Below are 18535 nucleotides of genomic sequence, written 5' to 3'. Positions count from 1 at the left end.
TCAAGGTCAATTCATATGGGTCGCGAAAGTGGATAAAAAAAGCGGTCTAAAACCAATCGTCAGCGTCATCACCCTGGAGGCCGCGCTACCGCAGCGTGATAGACCCCTTGCGTATAAGGGCGCCCCTAGTGCCGCGCACAGGAACTACGACCAGCCGCCATGTTTAGGTCGTCGGAGCAGACGACGCACGCCGCAGGATTGTCGCCAGCCGGCATCTCTCGCCGCGCGCCGACTTTCACACGCTGAGCCTTGCGCCGAGCTTCGTGTCAGCGGCTGTGTTACATTGCGGTAGGCGATGGTTGAAACGTGCTGTGTGCCACTGTGCCGCCAGCGTGGCTACCGCGACGAGAACAGCAAAAAGGTAAGCCGTAGAAGTTTCTAAACAAACCCACGTGCGGAGGCGCGCACGCGATTTTGCACCCGCGTTTCACGCACCTGAACAGCCTGTGCGAGCTAGTTCGCTGCACCGTTGCCGGTGGCGCGGTACGCTTAACGTCAATAATCGTTTTCAGTAATGGATCACGAACGAACAATGTGCTGCAGCGAAGGCTAGAAGCGCGAGCTCGTGCTGCCGAGGTGCGCCGTAGAACAAGAAGTTCGTGCTCTTAGATGCGGCACGTCGTAAGGTGAAACGAAAGTATACAAAAAGCTTCGCACTGACAGATCACTTCGTGCGAGGAGCATGTGCAGTGCCTGTGAACGAGAGCGTTTCCCGGAGGCGTAGCGTATGATGCGGAGTCACTGCTGACGCTAGGACGCACATTCTAGAAGCCTCTGCGATTGAAAACCTTGAAGCGGAGAACGTGAACATATTTGCCGACCTGTTTTCCTCGTGGCTCGACGTGCAAATCCTTGCGGACGAGATGGTCCAACGGCTCACGCCAGCCAAGTTCAACAGGTTTTTGGTTGAAACAAGTGAAGAAAAAAATTTCGGAAAATGATTTATACTGAACGCGTAGCACATTATTATGCTTTAGGAAGTGTAGTACAACTTAGCCAGTTGCTTCCCTCGTATTCGTAAACATGGTTTAGCAACATTTACAGCATATGTGAACTACGGGTGGCTTGAGAGTGATTGTTGGAATTTCTAATTATAGTTTTTTCTCGAACTAGGTCACATTCCACAAGTTTCCTTCTGGGAACAAACTACGGCGGAAGTGGATCCATGCTATCAGAAGAGACCCTGGTGCACACTTCAGCATTCAGCAAACAACCAAGGTGTGCTCAAGGCACTTCACGCCGGACAGCTTCGTCCCCAATGTGGCAAGCGGACGACAGTATTTGAAGGAAAATGCGGTGCCTTCTCTTTTTGAATTCACCAAGAAAGTCGTGCCTCGACCGGTTCCCAACCGACAACCCCTGCAGACCAAATTCCTCGAACCAAACACTACAGATGTGTTTTGCAGCGATGAAATGGCATCTCCCCCAGACCTAAATGATGTAGGAACATCAACAAGCCAAGTTCCAGGCTGGGCGGTGAACACAGATGCACCTGCAAGCATCAGTTTGACACAAGGCAAATGCAACTGCGCCTGCACAGAATTGACTCAGATGAAGCTGCAGCTGAAAGAAAAGGATGCAGAGCTTGTCAAGCTAAAGGATCAGTGTAACATTCTTCTGAACTGCAGCAACATCCTGAGCACAACAAAAAGAGACCTTGCACGAGCAAAGGAACAAGTAGTGTGTCTAATGCGGAGGAACGAGGAGCTGAAGAATGAACACACAGCTAAAATGCAAGAGCTCGAAACAAAATTGTCCGAGGCAGACAAACGGAAGAAGACATTTTCGGCAGAAAGATTTAAAGACGACGACAGCAGCATCCAGTTCTACACTGGCGTGCAAAGCTACGGTTATTTTAAAGGATTACTGCAGTATGTAGCCTCAGAAAGTGACGGTGCTAATCCGGACCACCCAAATAGGGAAGCAAGAGGTCGTCCGCACAAGCTATCTCAAGAGGACCAGCTTTTCATGACGCTTGTCAAGCTGCGACTTGGTCATTTCCACATGCACCTGGCACACATCTTCAACGTCTCTACCAGCACTGTGTCGAGGGCTTTTGGAACATGGGGTAACCTGCTCTATGTCCGGCTGTCGGAGCTGGCATGGTGGCCACCACGTGATATTGTAGACTCAACCATGGCTGAGGAGTTTAAGGCACGGTATCCAACAACACGGGTGATTATTGATGTTACTGAAGTTCGGTGCGAAGTCTCCAGTTCTCTGGTTCTGCAGTCGGGAACATACTCTCCATATAAATTGACAAACACTCTCAAGGGACTAATTGGAATTTCACCGAACGGACTTGTGAGCTTTGTTTCAGAGCTCTTCACTAGGTCAGCTTCAGACAGAGAACTTGTGATCAGAAGTGGGTTTCTGGAACAAGAGTTTGCACCAGGTGACACAGTCATGGCTGACAAGGAATTCAAAATCAAAGATCTTTTTGACAAGAAAGGTATTGGATTGAACTTGCCACCGTTTCTGACGAAGCAACAGTTCAGTGTTGCAGAGGTGCGAGAAACGGCGGACATTGCTTCTTTGCGGATTCACGTAGAGAGGAGAATCCAGCGCATTAAGACTTATCATATATTTGACAGAGTTGTTCCCCTCTCTCTTGGTCCCATAGTTAACCAGATGTGGACTATTTGCGCTCTTCTGAGCAACCTTCAACCTTCTATTTTAAAAGAAGTGGATTGAGCCAATGTATACATGTTTGTTTGTTTATTTGTACAAATCAATATTGAGTATTGAAACAGAAGCTTAAGGCTAAGCAGCCTTAAGTCCGTTCTGCTTACAAAAATCAAAAGAAAAAATATTTACATGTACAAACTTTACAGGGGCACTGAAGTCATTTTTGAGATAGTCTTTTTACGGTGATAACTCAATCTACACACTTTAAAGGGGCCCTGAATCATATTTAAGCGTCTACCTTTTTTGCGGTTTCCACGTCTCTTGGCGTTCGGGCAAGACAGCGGGCACGGAGAGAGTAACTAAATATCAGTGCGTAATATTTTAACCGGACGACGCGGAAACCTCCTCCACCGACGAGGGCGACCCGCGGTACCGAAAGCGCGCAAAATGTGACGTCTTTGGTCCTGGGCTTATTACTGGTCAGAGCCGCTAAAAGCTTCTTTTTAGTCGAAACCCAAAATATAAGTGGTGCGAACCGTTTCAATTATTTATAAAAGTAGTTTTTGTTCAGTATTTTAGATCAGAAAAGAAACGAATGCAGTTTATAAAGTATGGAAACAAGAAATAACCCGTGGACATACCCACCACCAAGCGGTGGAAAAGGCGGCGCATACTAGAAAGGAGTAGTGGGATCAGGCGTCGACACAGAAAGGTCCCGGATGAATGCGGCGGCACTGCGGTCGTATGGACAGGAGGATCCGATCGGCTGTGAGCGTTCCGAAGGCCTTCGGCGAGAAGCTTTGTCTTAAGGTTTGGCCGTTTTGCGGTATGGTAGCGCAAATTGGCTCCCATTCTGAACTGATCTTTACCCCATGTTTCCTGTCGTTTGTTGCCAATAAAGTGTCATGCCAAATTAGTATTTAATCGCGCAGCGAATGCAATGAGAGCCGCTCCAGCTGCCCGCTGCACACAGCCTATCCAGAACATGCTTTAGTGGCGCCCTCTCGCGCCGTCCACATGGAGTGCGGCAGCCGTGAGCGCTCGATAAGCTCACTACCCCTCCTTTAGTTCACGACCACTCTCAAGCAACCAAGGACGTCACGAGGGATGTTATTTTTTGCTTGTTTTTGTAATCTTAATTTGCCTATAACTTTTAAAATAAAGGAAATTTCGAGAAAAGAAAAGTTGCACTAAGTTACTACGTTCAGTGTGCTCAGGTTCGGTGCAAATTAAAAACCACTAAAGAAGTCCTTGCAGGGCCCCTTTAAGGATTCTAAAACCCCAAAATTACAATCCTGCTTGGCCTATTTCCCACTAAAACGTTCTCAAAGATCACCGACATGCTTTTTCTCATGGGATATTTTGTTCAGAGTGAAGTGGTTGACGAACGCGATTGTCGGCCAATTGCAAGCGATGGCTTCCCCTGCGGCCAGAAAATAGTTATCAGAATGTGTGCGTATGACTCTTTTCAAAACGAGTTATAATAAAATTGCTTAGGATCTATGCTTATTGTACGACTTTCCTTGGGCCAGAGAATGTGGACCGCAGTTTTGTATACTAGAACTTGATATATAAAGTAGCTAACACCGTGTAAACTATATAACAAAAAAAAATTACCTTCTTTAAAAATGACTTCGGCGCACCTTTAAGGGGGCCCGGTAAATTTTACCAGCTTCTCTTTACGACTTTGCTGCAAAGTATGGCAGAAGAGTAGTGAAATTAAAGTTGTCTAAGCTCTCTTTTATGTCCTCCCAAATATTCTTGTCAAACCTGATCCTCTGAATGGTTAGGAAGTTGTCCCCATAAAGAACATAGTCTGCCCACTTGAGGTTTGTTACCCCCATCTGTCCTACCACTTGAGCAAAGTGGGGGTGCTCTGTCTTGAGATGCGGACAGTTAGAGCTGTCAAAAGCAACACTAATGTTACTTGCGAGCAGTGTGTCGCAATCTGCATTCCTCAAGGTGTAAAGGCGTTTTACTTCTACACATCCCCATGGTGGTTGTTCTGTCGCGTCGTACACAATTGCATCTGGAGTTGCTCCGAGCCATGGTTGGTCAGGATCCACGAACAGCCCCGCACTCGACAGATGGACGTCTCGGCCCCTGCTCTTTAAAACGTCCTCGTAGCGTTGCAGTGCTTTAGGCTCGTTGACAATCCCATACCTAAAAAAAGTAGATACACAATACAAAAAATTCAAATTAAGTAATATACAATGTTTATTTCATTCTTCAAACTAGATCAGCACGTAGTAAGAAGTTACCACTACAGAACCATTGGTTTTTCATCGTAAGGCATAAAATGCTGTTAAATGAAATACCTACGACAGCATGCCGTGGGCCTCTCTCTATCAGTATGAAAATAAGACTATTTCATATCGGACAGTTATGTGAGAGGAGCGGGTAGTTCAGGCTGTCGAGTGTCGCGATTGTGGCAGTTATTGGTAAAAAAAAATATGGTGAAGAAGGATAGCGGGTACAAAGGTATCTGTAGCAGCATGCCAACTTGTGGCAACAGAGGTTTCCCTCGACTGGCAGGCAGCAGAGCCTGCCAGGATACACCTGTTATAACCTGTTATAACATGACACTGCTGGTGTACTACCACCAGTGTTGCAATAGGGGAAAAGTACATTCAATTCTGACGTCACCAGGCAGAAATCGAGGGACCAGAATTAAAAACGTGGTTTCACATAAAGCCGCTCAACGAGTTTCTTTTTTATCAGCGTTTCTTTTACAAGCAGCGTCAAGGGTGCCAATGCACGAGACATATATCTTGAACAGCCCTTGTAAAGAAGTAACGGCAATGCACTGCCAGAGCTATCAAAACGCCATGTTATTTCATTAAGGCATGCACCTCGCACATTCACAGAACAATGAATGACTGTACTATTAAAACTGACAGAAAGCATGGATTTTATCGAGCGGCTTTAGGTACACATACCGGCCGAAGATATGTTCCAGGCACCATTTCTCTGCCTCTCCCAGTAGGCTTTGTACAATCTACTGGCAGCTGAATTCGTCCCCCCAGAAAGCTCTCCCATAGCATTAGCAACGGTTTCTGGACCAAAGACACCTAGGGGAGGTCATGCAACATGCAAAACATTGTTTCTGCGAATTCGCTTAACTGATTTTTTGAAATGCTACGCTCACCGAATGGCAGGAACCCTGGACAAGTCCTTTGTTGAGGTCAGGTTTGCCAGTCCCTTTTCTGTCCACTCGCCGTGACGATGTACGGTGCCAAAGTTCGATGCAGTCAGGCGGTACTGCCTTGCCTGAAGCCAGGTAGCACTGTCGCGCTGCCTCCGCGAGTTCTTCTCAAGGTCCTGTGCTTCAAGTGGCGTCAGTGTTATTTTCTGAAACAAGCAGAATTACATTAACAAGTTTAGACAAGAACACAGTGATGTGAACACAAATCTTCTCTGAAACTCCTGGCTTCCTGTCTTTGTTAAAACATTTTTTCCAAATTACTATAGACCAGAGGTGTGCAAAGCGGGGATTGCAGAGTAATGTCTTAGGGTCGCACGGCCCCAAAAAGGTTCTGGAAAATGTATGTGCACGAAACAAGCACAGAAATAACCATCCCTGAAGTAAAACCGAAGGTAAACGTAACGGGACCAGAGTGTGGCCCTTATTGTACTTCATCCCACTAGTTGCTTGCAGCGCAGATGAAGGCAGTGCGGGCCAAGGGGAGAAAGGGCAACCACTACGAAGGGAAGAGAAGATAAACCTCTTCTCCTCTCCAATGTTCTTAGTGCTCGCCCTTTCTCCCCTACTTGTGAGACAAAGTATGAGTATATCAGGGGGCAGGGGCTTCCCAGCGGCATTGCGATGCTTGAGGTGTCGCAGTCTGAATATGTCTTGGCATCTGTTGTGAGCTACCACCCACACTAAAAAATGTTATTTACATTATCTTAAACTATAGAGACCTTAAAATGCAATAGTCTATAAGCTTCCATTGCATGGCAAAACACCCCATTATCTTTTACAGGAGAAAAAGCATCTGCCTCAAGCACTGTTGTAATAGTTTAAATAATATTTGATTCTAGAGTGATAGTCTAACAGACGGTCTGCGGTTTCTTTGTCCTCCCAATGCACACATAGCAGGTGCACTCGAAAACACTGCGCAGTCTGGAAGAAAAAGTTCACTGCACCCTGTGTTCGGCGTTTGCAAGTGCACCTGCTATGTCGGCGATGGGAGGACGGAAAAACCACGGACTTGTTATAGCTAAGTGTGATTGAGGGTGTACAGTGCTCTTGGTTTATAAACATTGTGCACTGAGATGGAGTATGGTTGCTCGTTTGAGACACCATGCAGCGGTAGTAAAGTTTATAAGTTGAAATTACGCTCCCAGTATGTTAGGAAAAAGTGAAAACAAAGCTAACCTCTAACAGAAGCCTTGCCTTCGTGCTGACACCATCCGGAACAGTCCACTCGTCGCTTTCAAGAAAAGGCACCATTTCTTCTAGTGGCCGCCCGATGTTCAGATGGCCAGGTGCCTCCAGCTCCTCGCACAACAAGATGCAAAATCCAAATGGGACAAGTGGCTGCTGGTAGGCGAGTGGAGAGCAAGCAAGCACATCGCCGCACTTGGAGCTGCACACTTGTGCTCGATCTGCAGCTCCCAACACTGCTACCAAGGAGGTCATCCCGTCCAGCTGCTGCAAACTGCTTGCGAATTGGAGCGCGGCGCTTTTCTTTTGGCTGATAGTACGCTCCTTAGCCTTGCTGAGGTCCAGCCGACATGAGCGCGGCAAGTCTTGTCGTCCTTTGCCCACCCTCCGCCAGTCAACACCCTGCACACTTGAACCTTTGATGACCTGGCCCCTCGGTCTTCTCCAACGCTGTGGCAGATCTGTGCATGACAGATGTGCTGGGGCCTCGGTGAATCCCTTGCCTTGGATCAAAATAACCGTCTTCAGGACGGCCTGGAGGTGGCTGAAGGCTTTGCTTCCCAGCTGGGCACTCGCAATATCCGTTAACAAGTTCACCGTCCTTGGTGATGGTGGCGCTCACGGTGTAGGGTGGCTGAGGTTTCTTGTGGCTCCTGAAGCATCTGGCTCTCAAGAAGAATCTGGAGGCCCTTTAAATGACAATGATAAGCGATAAGCACCTGTTCCCAATCATTACGGTCCTGACCATTTCATGCGAGGCACACCGCGCCATCTCAAGCAGGGCACGGCAAAATGTGAAATACATTATCAGTGCTAGGTATTTCTGAGAGAACGTGCCAGTTTGAGAGCTGCAGCCTGCTACATGGCTGCGCGTGCGAATCGCTACACAGCTCCCGATTTGGGCGAGCCTGTTCTGCGGCGCAAGCCCAGTGACGGTCTGGCGTCGCTCGAATCGAGGCGCTTAGCTTCGTTTTCACAGGGGCACACAGCTCAGATTGCACCGCCCGACTAGCGCTGGCTTGCAAACACGTCGTAAAACGGGGCGCGCACGTGAGCGATATGGCGAGCGACGGGTTATGCCATCGCTCGTCGTGTTGCTCGTTTCTGGATTAGCCGGAAAACCTCTCCCACCGCCCGGAAGTCGCTTGCATGCAGTTTGCCTCGGCGAGGGACAGACCGAGCGAAAGTTAGTCCTCGAAGAGTCGCCAGTGCAAGACAACCGTCACATGTGTTCACCCGACAACGCTATAATGTTGATCTCAAGGTCCGCGCTTCCCCCCCAAAAAACACTTATAACCACTCACATTTCTTCGTCGTAGTTGGCGCATACCGTCGACGCAACGACGTAGCTCTCCGTAACTAACTTGTAGCTCCGGCGAGCTCCCTTCTCGGTTCCCGAGCAGGACGCCAGGCGGGCAAGGTCCGGAGACGAGATTCGCGGCAGCCGAGCCAAGTTGCTCGTCCATCCCGTCGGGGGGTAGACGCCGTCGCTCATGACGGGGCACGCTGGGGGCACGCACGTATGCCGCAAAAGCACGAAATGCTCACGTTGGCGGTTACCTCACGGTACGGAAAGAGGCGCCGAGAACGCTGACCTAAACATGGCGATTTCTGTACCATGATGCAGTGCAAATCGAAACTGATAAAAAGTTCGCCGTCAGGGTGCGCAATTGTGCATGGGGTCTATTGTGTTTCGCCCGGCGAAACACTAAGCTGACAAAATATAAAAAAAGACATTTTCGGTGTTTAATATAGTTTACTTTACTTGAAAGTATTATTTATTCATAATACCTTAGTTTAAGCATGTTCAGTTGGGTGAATTTTTTAGTTAGTGTTTAATATGAATTATGTTGTGTATACCCGTTGCGACCTCTACAACGACGCTATTACAGGTGATTACGCCGTCAGCAAAAGTTCGCAGTCCTGATACGTCTTGTGTTTGCATTGTTTGCGTTTGCCAGTGTGCCTGCATTTTTGTAGCTCCCGTCAAACTTTCACAATCGTTTAACGATTCGTGGTCTCAAGTATTCCCACGTATCCGAGTGCAGAGCGGTTTGTACTGGTTAAAGCCTGTTGCGCCGTTCTGGGGGTTTTGTCGTCGAGCGAGTGCAGGGCGCGTTTAAGGCTCCCCTCTTCGGGACGATGAGCCTGCCGAATGTAAAGAGACGCTGCTCGGTAGCGCGATGCCCAAGTGATGACTGCGCCGCTGGCATCACACTTCATCGTTTTCCTGTGGACTCTGTAATGTGAAACTTGTAGCAGCTGCGTCCGCTGCAACTATGTGTGATGTCCTGATGTCCGTTGTCCGGTGATGTCTGGTAAGCTCCTGACCTCTTCTATGGGCCCTCATGCATGCTCATTTAGTAATAGGCCCCCGTTGATCGAACGTTTTTTGTCCCAGTCTTCGTTTCAAGCTGCGCGAGACGAAACTAATCTAACATATTAGTGGCGGACTTATATGGCTTCTGCTGAACGGCTGCGTGACCACAAAAACCTAATAAGAAACAATGACTGAATATTTCAGTTTGAACCAACTTTCATATTATGGTGTGAATAACACTAAAACATCCTTCCTATTGAAACCTGGTTGATGTAGTCGTACTAACATGCTGGCGACTATCAGGTCTACTTGCTGTGCATGTGCACGGGGATCTCGTAATGTAATCTTTTGCGTTGTGAACCTATCTAACCTCACGGGCACAGAGGTGTGCTCCGCGTTCATGGCGTTCGCTGAATCCAGACGGGAGACCAGGTACAATGGTGTCACCAGTTTATAGCCAACATTACTGTTTCATCTTGTTTCTTTCTTAAATGTCCTCTAAATGCATTTCAGCCTGTTCAGTTTAGCCCAGGGTACGTAAAATAATACACGGCTTCACATTCAGGATTCTGCCTGTAGGGCAGCTACCGGCAGAACTGGGTTCAGTTCTGCCGAAACGCAAGCCTACAGAACAAGGCACCACAGCAGCTGCGGGAACGGGCGGCTAGCTCCAGGCACTTCAAGCCCTCTGCGTTTCCTTATCGAGGAAAGCTGCGTCGTGATACAATACCAGCATATTTGACCACTGAAGGCGAGCACGAAATCTTATTTTCATTATTAGTGAGAACATAAGCTTAATCACAAGGCATTTCACTTGCAGATACAAGGAACTCTTTCAGTGTTCTTAACTTCGCAAATGAACTTTGATAGGTGCCGGAGATGTCCAGAGCAGCGGCCCTGGCCAATTGAGCAGCGAGGGCGAGCCCACACTGGCCAGCAGCAGTAGCATCGGTGCGCCCACATCCTCACGGTGTCACACACACCGCACGACGGAACAAGGTAAAAGCATTTGCATATTGACGGAGAAGTGTTGCAAGCCACCTAGTTTATATTTTTCGGATTGTTTCGTAGTAGGCAGTCTTTCTATAATAGAGTGTGTTCCCAGTACTTGCGCTTTCTTGGGAAACATGCAAAACATGTATGAACATGTTTTTAATCTAGGTTGTCGCACGCCGCAGGAACATCCTGAAACAATTCAATGACTGATATTTTTGACAGATTTTATTTTTGCCTCGTCATTGCTTAGAAGATGTGGGGAGCAGTCTCTGGGCTCTGACCTGTACTGCGAAGAGGAGCCCTCCAACCAGAGCTCATGATAAGTTTTGATTGTGTGCATTGTTTAGGACAGCCTTTGAAGATTACTTTTTTTGCGTAGTACTTGACGAGCTATCGCTGGTTCAGCTTTTTGCAACCACTCTGTCACTTTGTTTCGTTTTTTTTTTGCGTGTGTTTTTTTTTTTCTTTTTGTAGTGGATCACACATACGCGTTGGATGGACATGGTCTGCCTACTGGAGAAAACTATGTGTGGGCGCCCGAACCTTGCCCTACCGATTATGATGCTTCGGCGACTTCGACTTCTGCAGATTCTCACCAACGTAGGTATCTGCTATGATGCACAAGGCTTACTTGTACTTCCACATTTTCTACAGTGGAGGTGTATTGCTTCTTTATTGTTTCTCAAAGTGTTTAATAATTGCTCTTCCCCCCCCCCCCCCCCTCCTTGCAGGGTCCTGTGTCGCCCGTACCGAGGGCAAGGGGAAGATGGACGTGTTGAGGGGCAAACTTCGACAACTTCGGAAGCACAACAAGAGACTCCAGCAACCTCTGGAGCGACGGCGTCATATGCTGACTGTCACTGAGATAGTTGAAAGTGTACGTAGCCTTGTGTCTTTAGCCGTTGCTGCCCTTGTGGAAGCTCAGCTGAAGATGAGCAATGCAACCAGGTTCAGCAGGCGGTGGTGCAGCCAGAACAAAGCCTTTGCCTTGGGCTTGTGCCTTCACAGCCCTGAGGGTTTCCATTATTGTAGGCAATTGTTGAGGCCCCATTCGTTAGGTCGTTACAGGTTTGGCTTCAGCGTGTTCCCGTGAGGGTTGGTTTTACCAGAAGTTTTCGAACTTTTCAAGAGACGTTCACCTTTTTCACCAGAAGACAAGCCATATATTATTGTCTTCGACGAGATGAACGTCGCGAAAGAGCTCTCGCACAACCCTTTTGTGGACAAGTTTGAAGGGCTCGAAGAAAGTAGCACTGGAAGAGGCCATGACCTCGCAAACAAAGCTCTTGTGTTTATGGCTAAAGGCATTCGCACGCCACGGAAACAGCCACTTGGCTGTTTTTTTGCTCATGGGGGAACACCTGCCAACATTTTGCGAGACCTCCTTTTTCAGTGCCACAATTTGCTTGTGAAAGCCGGTCTGGAGTCAGTAGCGGTCGCATGTGACCAAGGAAATAAAGATGTTGCTCTTTTGAGTGGCCTTGTTACCCCTGAGAAGGCCTACATACCTGTGAATCAGAAGCTACAGTTTTGTAGGGCTTCCGCATCTGCTGAAGTGCTTGTGAAATGTGTTTTTTAGTACAATTTTCAATTTGGGGACCACACGTTAAAAAGCTCTTTACTCAGCGAAGCCTACAAAAAAGACCACCAGCTTGAAATCCGATCCATGCCGAGGCTCGGGGAAAAGCATTTTAATTTGACTTTTGCCTCCAAGATGTCAGTGAAGCAAGCAGCACAAATATTCAGTAATCACTGTGCTACTGCAATGTTTGCCATGGTAACTTTTCAGCAACTGCCAGTTGAAGCTATCCACACGGCACGGTTGGTTGAAAAAATGAATCGCCTTTTTGATAGCTTGAACAGCACACAGAAACGCGGGAAGAGTGCATACATGTGTGCAATGCACGAAGGCTCTGTTCACGAAGAGTTTCTGAGGAAATCCCTTCTTGTGTCCGAAAGCCTAAACGTTCTTGGGTGCCCACGGTAGCCTGCTTGCATTTGCGGCTTCCGCTTGACCATTCGGTCTGTGAATCTGATTTGTTAGCACGTGACATTTAAGTATGGTTTCAGATACCTTCTGACTCGCCATCTCAACCAAAATGCACTCGAAAACACATTCTCCGTGATAAGCTCGAAGTTTGGTGCGAACACCGATTCCTCTTGCCGGCAGTTTCAGGCAGCCTTTAGGCATCTCCTATTTAGCAACTTGTTCAAGCTGTCCGAAAATAGCAATTGCAAAGAGGACGTGGCAACTCTTTTAGTGGCTCTTCCTGTTGGTCTCTTAGTTCCCTCGCCTACACTTAGTCTAGGAAGCTCCCTTACACAATGTGCAGCTGACCTAACATCCTGTAGTTATCCCTCCTTATTATCACTTAACAACATGGTTTACTTCGCTGGATGGCTGGTAACAAGGTTTGTCAAGTTCCATGCATGTCAAAACGTGACTCATCAATGTGAATTGCAAATCAAGAAGGCCAATTTTTCAAATGAGAGCCAGGAGTTGTTGTATTTGAGTGTGAAAGGAACGGCTGAAGGAGATTTTGGAAGCTTTTCAATTCCTTCACATTGCTTTGTTTCCTTCGTTCAAGCTAGTGAGAATGTTTTTGTGGCGTCAGTTGGCAGTCTGGTTTTAAAAGAAGGCGTTGGGAAGGCGTTGTGCATCGCTTTTCATGGGAAGGTGAAAATCTACTCAACCTGTGCAGTGCGGATGTCCATAATGATTTATATGCTTTGTTTGCAAGGGTGTGACTTCAATGGTTTGCCCGTAAAAAGAATACTGAGCTTCTTGATGCAGCTGTGAGACGCAAAACCAAGCAAAAAGTACAGAGACTGGGCAGATTAGACAATACTTTGTTATGCTCACAGGAATTGGCTTTAGTTTGTCTAATATGTTGCATTCAATGCTCGCGCTAGCATACCCGATTCCGCAAGTACATTACTATGAATTATCACATGCCCTGCCGAAACTGTCTATAGAGATGACCAAATGAATATAGCATACTTTAAATAGTGTAAAAGTTCGTTTCGCATGTTCAGACACTGCAATTAACGTTATAGGTTCAGCTAGATGAACTTGAGTTTTCCATGGATCAATATCAAAATTTCAGTGTTGCAGCATGCAAAACCTTTTTTTTATTTATATCATGTTAGATTTATTCGACCCTCGCTGTATAGTTCTAGATGGCGTTCACTTGTATGACTGGACAGGGTGTCTACGAAGCCACTTATTCCGAATTCCCCACTTTTCCCAAGGATTTCCTGACCATTTTAAAATGAAATGTTGACCGTTACTTTGGTTCAGAGGGTACTTAGTGGCTTGCGCTACCTAGTGACGTGTCGGGCACCGTTATTTAGTGCAGCGGCACTAAAGTGCAATCATTGGCTTTCGTTGCACGCTGCCGTTGCACTTTCACTTATAATTCTTACTGACTTTGAACTTTTTTATAGTTTCCGTGATATTACCCTGTCATTTCAATATAATCCGAATTTCTTGAGAATTTTAGGTTTTCTAGGTTGGTAGACACCCACACACTCTGTGTAACCCTGTGCATGGTTCAAGAGTGTGTGAGAACAAGCGTTGGCTTCGACGTGTTCCTGTGCAGTGTGACGGCTTGAAATAGAAAACTGGATTAATGTTTGGTTGTCTGAGGTATACAAAAGCAGATCAAACTGCGATGAAAGTTAAATCAGTGAGTCAGTATGGCGCTAACAATTCGCAACAGAGCAAATCGATAACCTTTTTCTAATGATTTTTTTTCTGTCCATTTGTGGCAGTTTCTTGCGTACTAGCGCTCACGTAGACAGTCAAGCTGTGGAGCACAATATGTTTGTGGCGAGCGCATGTACTATAACGAAATGTCTTAATTTTCAATCTCTTGAAGCATTAATTCATGTGGACATTCAAATGCAAAAGCCACAAGTTAAATACATGCATAGCCCCGCACTTCCACCTGTGATTGATATGGTTAAATCTAGTTACGAGCTCTCAACGTGAAAAGTGCAAGATAAATGCATAAACGTACCTTCTGTCGATAGTATTAAGCGAGGTTTTTAAGTGCGTGCATAGAGTTGTCCAAGCCTCCTTTCCCTATGTTTTCAACTCCATATCTCTATTTTTAAGTGGCATGAGGTTGACTTTTAAGTTCCTATATAATAAACTGTGTAAACCAATCTTGTGTCGTTTTGTCTCTCTTGGCAAACAAGCCATAGTTACAATAATAAGTATGCCTTCATAGACGTGCTGTAACACCGTGCTTAGTTGAAAAAGGTAGTAACTTATTGGTGGTTCCAAGAACTGACAAAAAACTGGTTCTTCTGCAAGAGGGATTACATGAGAGTGATTAATACAAACAAGCCTATGACGCGTGAAGCAAGATATGAAGGACGGTACATTTGCACGTACGTGGAACACATAAAAGAAGCATTTCAATTTCGCGCCACCGGCAAAAATCATTTACATTTTGCGCCAAAAACAATTGTGACGTCACAATCATGAGGAAATTGCGTCATTTTGTGTTCCTTTTTAATAAAGCGTCACTTCCTGGACGTCTCAGGCGAGCATGAGTAATGACAATGCCGCGCATCTCACAGATGGCGCTGCGCCCCATGAGCCGCGATCTTTGGCCTATGGGCTTCTATGGAAGCTTCGCTACCATCTATACATATACATTGCCGACACCGCCAACCGCCGACGCCGCACGTACGTAGCTTTGCACGTAGCTACGTCCGCCGCTGGGAGGCTGTTTATTATGTATAGAAGACGTCGAACGAGAACAGACGCGTCCTGTGTGCTCTCAATTCGGCTGAAAGGCGCGCGGCTCGCTGGGCTCGTCTCTCGCCTGCTCTCGGCTACTGGCCGCCATGTTTTTTATAGAACACGCCCAACCGTGTATCGCAAAAGGCAGACACGGTGTATCGTGTTAAGTTTACACGGCACCTTATGTGTAGAAAAATAACACACATGGCTGCGTGTAAAACGAACACGTTTCGACGTGTCCGCTATGGGACAACGGTTTACACGCCTGGGCGTGTCTTTTTTGCTAACAGTGTTGACATACACAAAGATCGTGTCAGCGATTTTTGAATTTTACGGTTCAGTTAGTCCATTTGTCTGCGCATGGTACGCAAGGGTTTGACGGTGGCTTGTGCTAGTGAGACGATGGATCTCTTGCGTCAGTTGGGCCATGCACAACGATTCACGGTCTGTAATGAGGACTTGGGGGTGCCGTGCAGTAAAACAATGTGCTCGGTGAAAAACCTGGTGACTTCAACAGCCCTGCCTTGTGATATCGGTCGCTACGACTATTCACCGGTTTCCTTTCGTCGATGGTGGAAATGATCCAAGTAAATTTATTCATATTTGCTGGAATGGGGCAGATGGCGACGCAATAGGCTGAATAGGTCCTGCCGGTATCGGCGGTGATTTCTTCCGTCGTTGACATTCGTGGCAAGATCGAGTGTAGTGATAGACGGTCTTCGCAAACTTGGGCCAGTAGTCTCTCTCGCATATCCTGGAAAAAGTTCTGCTGTAGTCAAGGTATCCCGCCGTTGGGTTATTGTCGGAGGCTCGAAATATCTGTTATCGAAGACTGGAGGGGATCACCTGCAGCCACGCCACGTTGTTGTCGCTTAAGTTCTCCATCTAGAGAACACATTGTCAGATGAAGAAGGTTGGTACCGTTCGAATAAAAACGGGAAGAACCGCACTTCCTTGTTATTTTATGTGATCAATGAGTCCTCACAGTTTAGGATCATATCTTTGGAGTGCTAGCATGTCACTGAGACCTTGTGCACCAAGGAAACACTCGTCTGTTTTGCCATCTACAATGCAGGGAGGACCGGCCTCGACGGGAGCCATTGACAGACAGTCGACGTCACTACTTTCGGCCGAACACGTACACGATGGTTATGTCAAACTCTTGCGGTCGTAGACTTCCCAAGCCGAGACGCTCTGAGGGGTCCTTCAACTTATTAAGTCAGAAGAGCGAGTGGTTGTCTGTAACCACTCCGAACCGACTTTTGTACAAGCACGGACGAAACTTGGTGATGGCCCCAACGACGGCGAGGGATTCTTTCTCTGTCGTAGCTTTATTACCGCCCGCCTTAGACAGTGTGCGGCTTGTATAGGCGATTCTCTCTCAGTTTTTTCCTGTATTTGGACCAGCAGTGCGCCAAACCCCGTGTTACTTGCGTACGTGTAAATTTATGTTTGTGAATGCTGGTCGATATGGCCAATTACAGGAGGTGCTTGAAGCTTTTGTTTAAGCTCGTATGGTGTTCTACTTTCACTGAAACTTTACGCCATCTTTTGTAAGGCACGTCAATGGCACAAAAAGCTTCTCGAAATTTCGAGCAAAACGCCTGTAGTAGGTAACTAAGTCTAGAAATCGTATTACGGCCTTTTTCTCCAAAGCATGAATAATGCGGCTACGGCGCCCATTTTCTCGGGGTCAAGACGAGCACCTTCGCTGCTCAGGAGGTGTAATAGGAACTTTAGCTTACCATTAACGAATCGACAATCCGTTGTATTAAAAGTTAGTCTAGCGGCCTTGATGGTTTGAAGTACGGCAAGATGTCGCCTTAAGTGTCCGTAGAAGTTGCTGGCAAACTCCACAACGTCATCGAGGTAGACGAGAAAGCTCTGCCATTTTAAGCCTGCTAGCACCGTGTGAATGGCACGCTGTAAGGCCTCCGCTGATGTGCATAGTCCGAAGGGCATCACTTCAGATTTGTAGAGTCCGTCGGGTGTGACAAATGTTGTTTTCTTCCGGCCCCTTTCGGAAGCCTCGATTTGCCTGTTAGAAACTCTTCAAATTCATCGACTCAAAGTATCGGAAATGGCGCCGATTGGCATAAATATCTTCAAGGCGAGGGATCGGTTATACCTGTTCTTTTTTTCTTTTTTTTTTCTAGAGCATTGAGTCCACGATAACCCCCATATAATTTCAGGGTCCCGCCCTCCTTTAAACGCACGACAGGTAAAGCCCATGGACTGCTTGAGGGCTAAAGGATATCATCCAGCATTTTCTGAGCCTGTTCTTGGCTGATTTCCTTTTCTTTTTAAAGAGACACGGTAGGGTGACTGGTAGACTTGGTGCACGTCGCCGTCGGTAGCAATGGTGCGATGTTTCGTCACTGGCGTTTCGCGAACATTCGGCGACCGTGACAAAACAGTCACTGTACTTAACGAGGAGATCAACCAGTTGCCGGCGATTTTAAGCTGGGAGGTGGGTTCATGTTGAGCTTCGGCGGCGACGTGCTATTGCGCTGCGACGACGATGTTTCCTCAGAGATTGCGGTGACCACGGCTGGCACTCGAAGCTCCTCGACGTGACCCACGGTGGTACCCTTCGTTAGGTGCTTCGGCTCCCCTTGATTGTTTGTCCCGAGAATAGTTTTACGTTCTTGTTGGAGATTCGTTACGTCTCGTGCGATTGCAAATCGTTCATAGCAGAAAAACCCAGAAACGAGGTGCTAAAAGGACAGAACAACACCGTCTCAAGAACAGCCAACCAAGGATTTAATTAGACACAATCTCCCTTCTTCTCTTCACGTCCCCTGGCCATCAGCAGGCGCCACATTTGAAGGTATCAAGTAAAAGAACACGTGAACGTCTGCAGTCTTAAGCGTTCGGTGAACATAACCTCTAGACCAAGAAAAACGGCGGTGTCTCATCGTCCAAAGCAAACCATTCGCTCCCAAACAACGGTTTGGTACAATTTTGTTATAAAAAAATAAAAAATAAAGTTTAAAATTAGAAGAAATCAACACACTGGACAAGAAACACGTGCACGTCTGCAGTCTTGACCGATCAGTGAATACATCAGCACTAGACCCACAAGAATGGCGGTGTCTCATTGTTCAAAACAAACCATTAGATTCCAATTAACTGTTTGGTTGAATTTAGCGTTAAATCAAAATAAAGAAAAGAATACTTAGAAACCGTCCCACTAGCCGGACAATGAAAATTTACTAGAGAGACAAAAACTTCTCTGTCTCTTCATCCAATGTCAAAGAGGGCCTACTATTACAATTTCCGGCGCTGGCAATACTAATTGGCTCCTTAATAACCCTTGTTAATGGATCTTTTTCTGTGCTAACAACAGTCGTCTCAGTCCAGTCAGGGTGACAATTATTGCACTCATTAAGATGGTTTACGATTTCATAATTGACCGAAGAGGAGTTAACCGCTATTTTGGGCT

The 18535-nt window shown here is 46.8% G+C and overlaps 2 protein-coding genes across 2 annotated transcripts; one reads left to right on the top strand and one right to left on the bottom strand.

Annotated features, from left to right (window-relative positions):
* Positions 1–295: 295 nt before the first annotated feature.
* On the top strand, positions 296–2694 carry LOC120849845. Its single transcript, XM_040222104.2, has 2 exons — positions 296–361; positions 1114–2694. Exons 1-2 carry the CDS (start codon positions 296–298, stop codon positions 2692–2694), a joined length of 1647 nt encoding a protein of 548 aa, XP_040078038.2.
* Positions 2695–4307: 1613 nt separating this feature from the next.
* LOC121837297 lies at positions 4308–7555 on the bottom strand. The gene is made up of 3 exons (XM_042292892.1): positions 7010–7555; positions 5777–5979; positions 4308–4791 (listed from the first exon to the last, which is right to left on the bottom strand). Exons 1-3 carry the CDS (start codon positions 7271–7273, stop codon positions 4308–4310), a joined length of 951 nt encoding a protein of 316 aa, XP_042148826.1. The 5' UTR covers positions 7274–7555.
* Between the last annotated feature and the right edge of the window lie 10980 nt (positions 7556–18535).

This window comes from Ixodes scapularis, unplaced genomic scaffold (assembly GCF_016920785.2).
Source record: "Ixodes scapularis isolate PalLabHiFi unplaced genomic scaffold, ASM1692078v2 PGA_scaffold3__209_contigs__length_174095766, whole genome shotgun sequence".
In the NCBI taxonomy this organism is placed as follows: domain Eukaryota; kingdom Metazoa; phylum Arthropoda; class Arachnida; order Ixodida; family Ixodidae; genus Ixodes; species Ixodes scapularis.
Note: the sequence above shows the minus strand (reverse complement) of the source record. Positions and strands in the feature narration are given on the sequence as shown.

Bases quoted from the DNA above. Each gene is read 5' to 3' on its own strand.
- LOC120849845 (XM_040222104.2), top strand. From the start codon at position 296: ATGGTTGAAACGTGCTGTGTGCCACTGTGCCGCCAGCGTGGCTACCGC. The intron at 362-1,113 runs GTAAGCCGTAGA...TTCTCGAACTAG, and splicing joins GCGACGAGAACAGCAAAAAG to GTCACATTCCACAAGTTTCC.
- LOC121837297 (XM_042292892.1), bottom strand. From the start codon at position 7,273: ATGACCTCCTTGGTAGCAGTGTTGGGAGCTGCAGATCGAGCACAAGTG. The intron at 5,980-7,009 runs GTTAGCTTTGTT...TGCTTGTTTCAG, and splicing joins AGGCAAGGCTTCTGTTAGAG to AAAATAACACTGACGCCACT. The intron at 4,792-5,776 runs GTGAGCGTAGCA...TACTTTTTTTAG, and splicing joins TCCAGGGTTCCTGCCATTCG to GTATGGGATTGTCAACGAGC.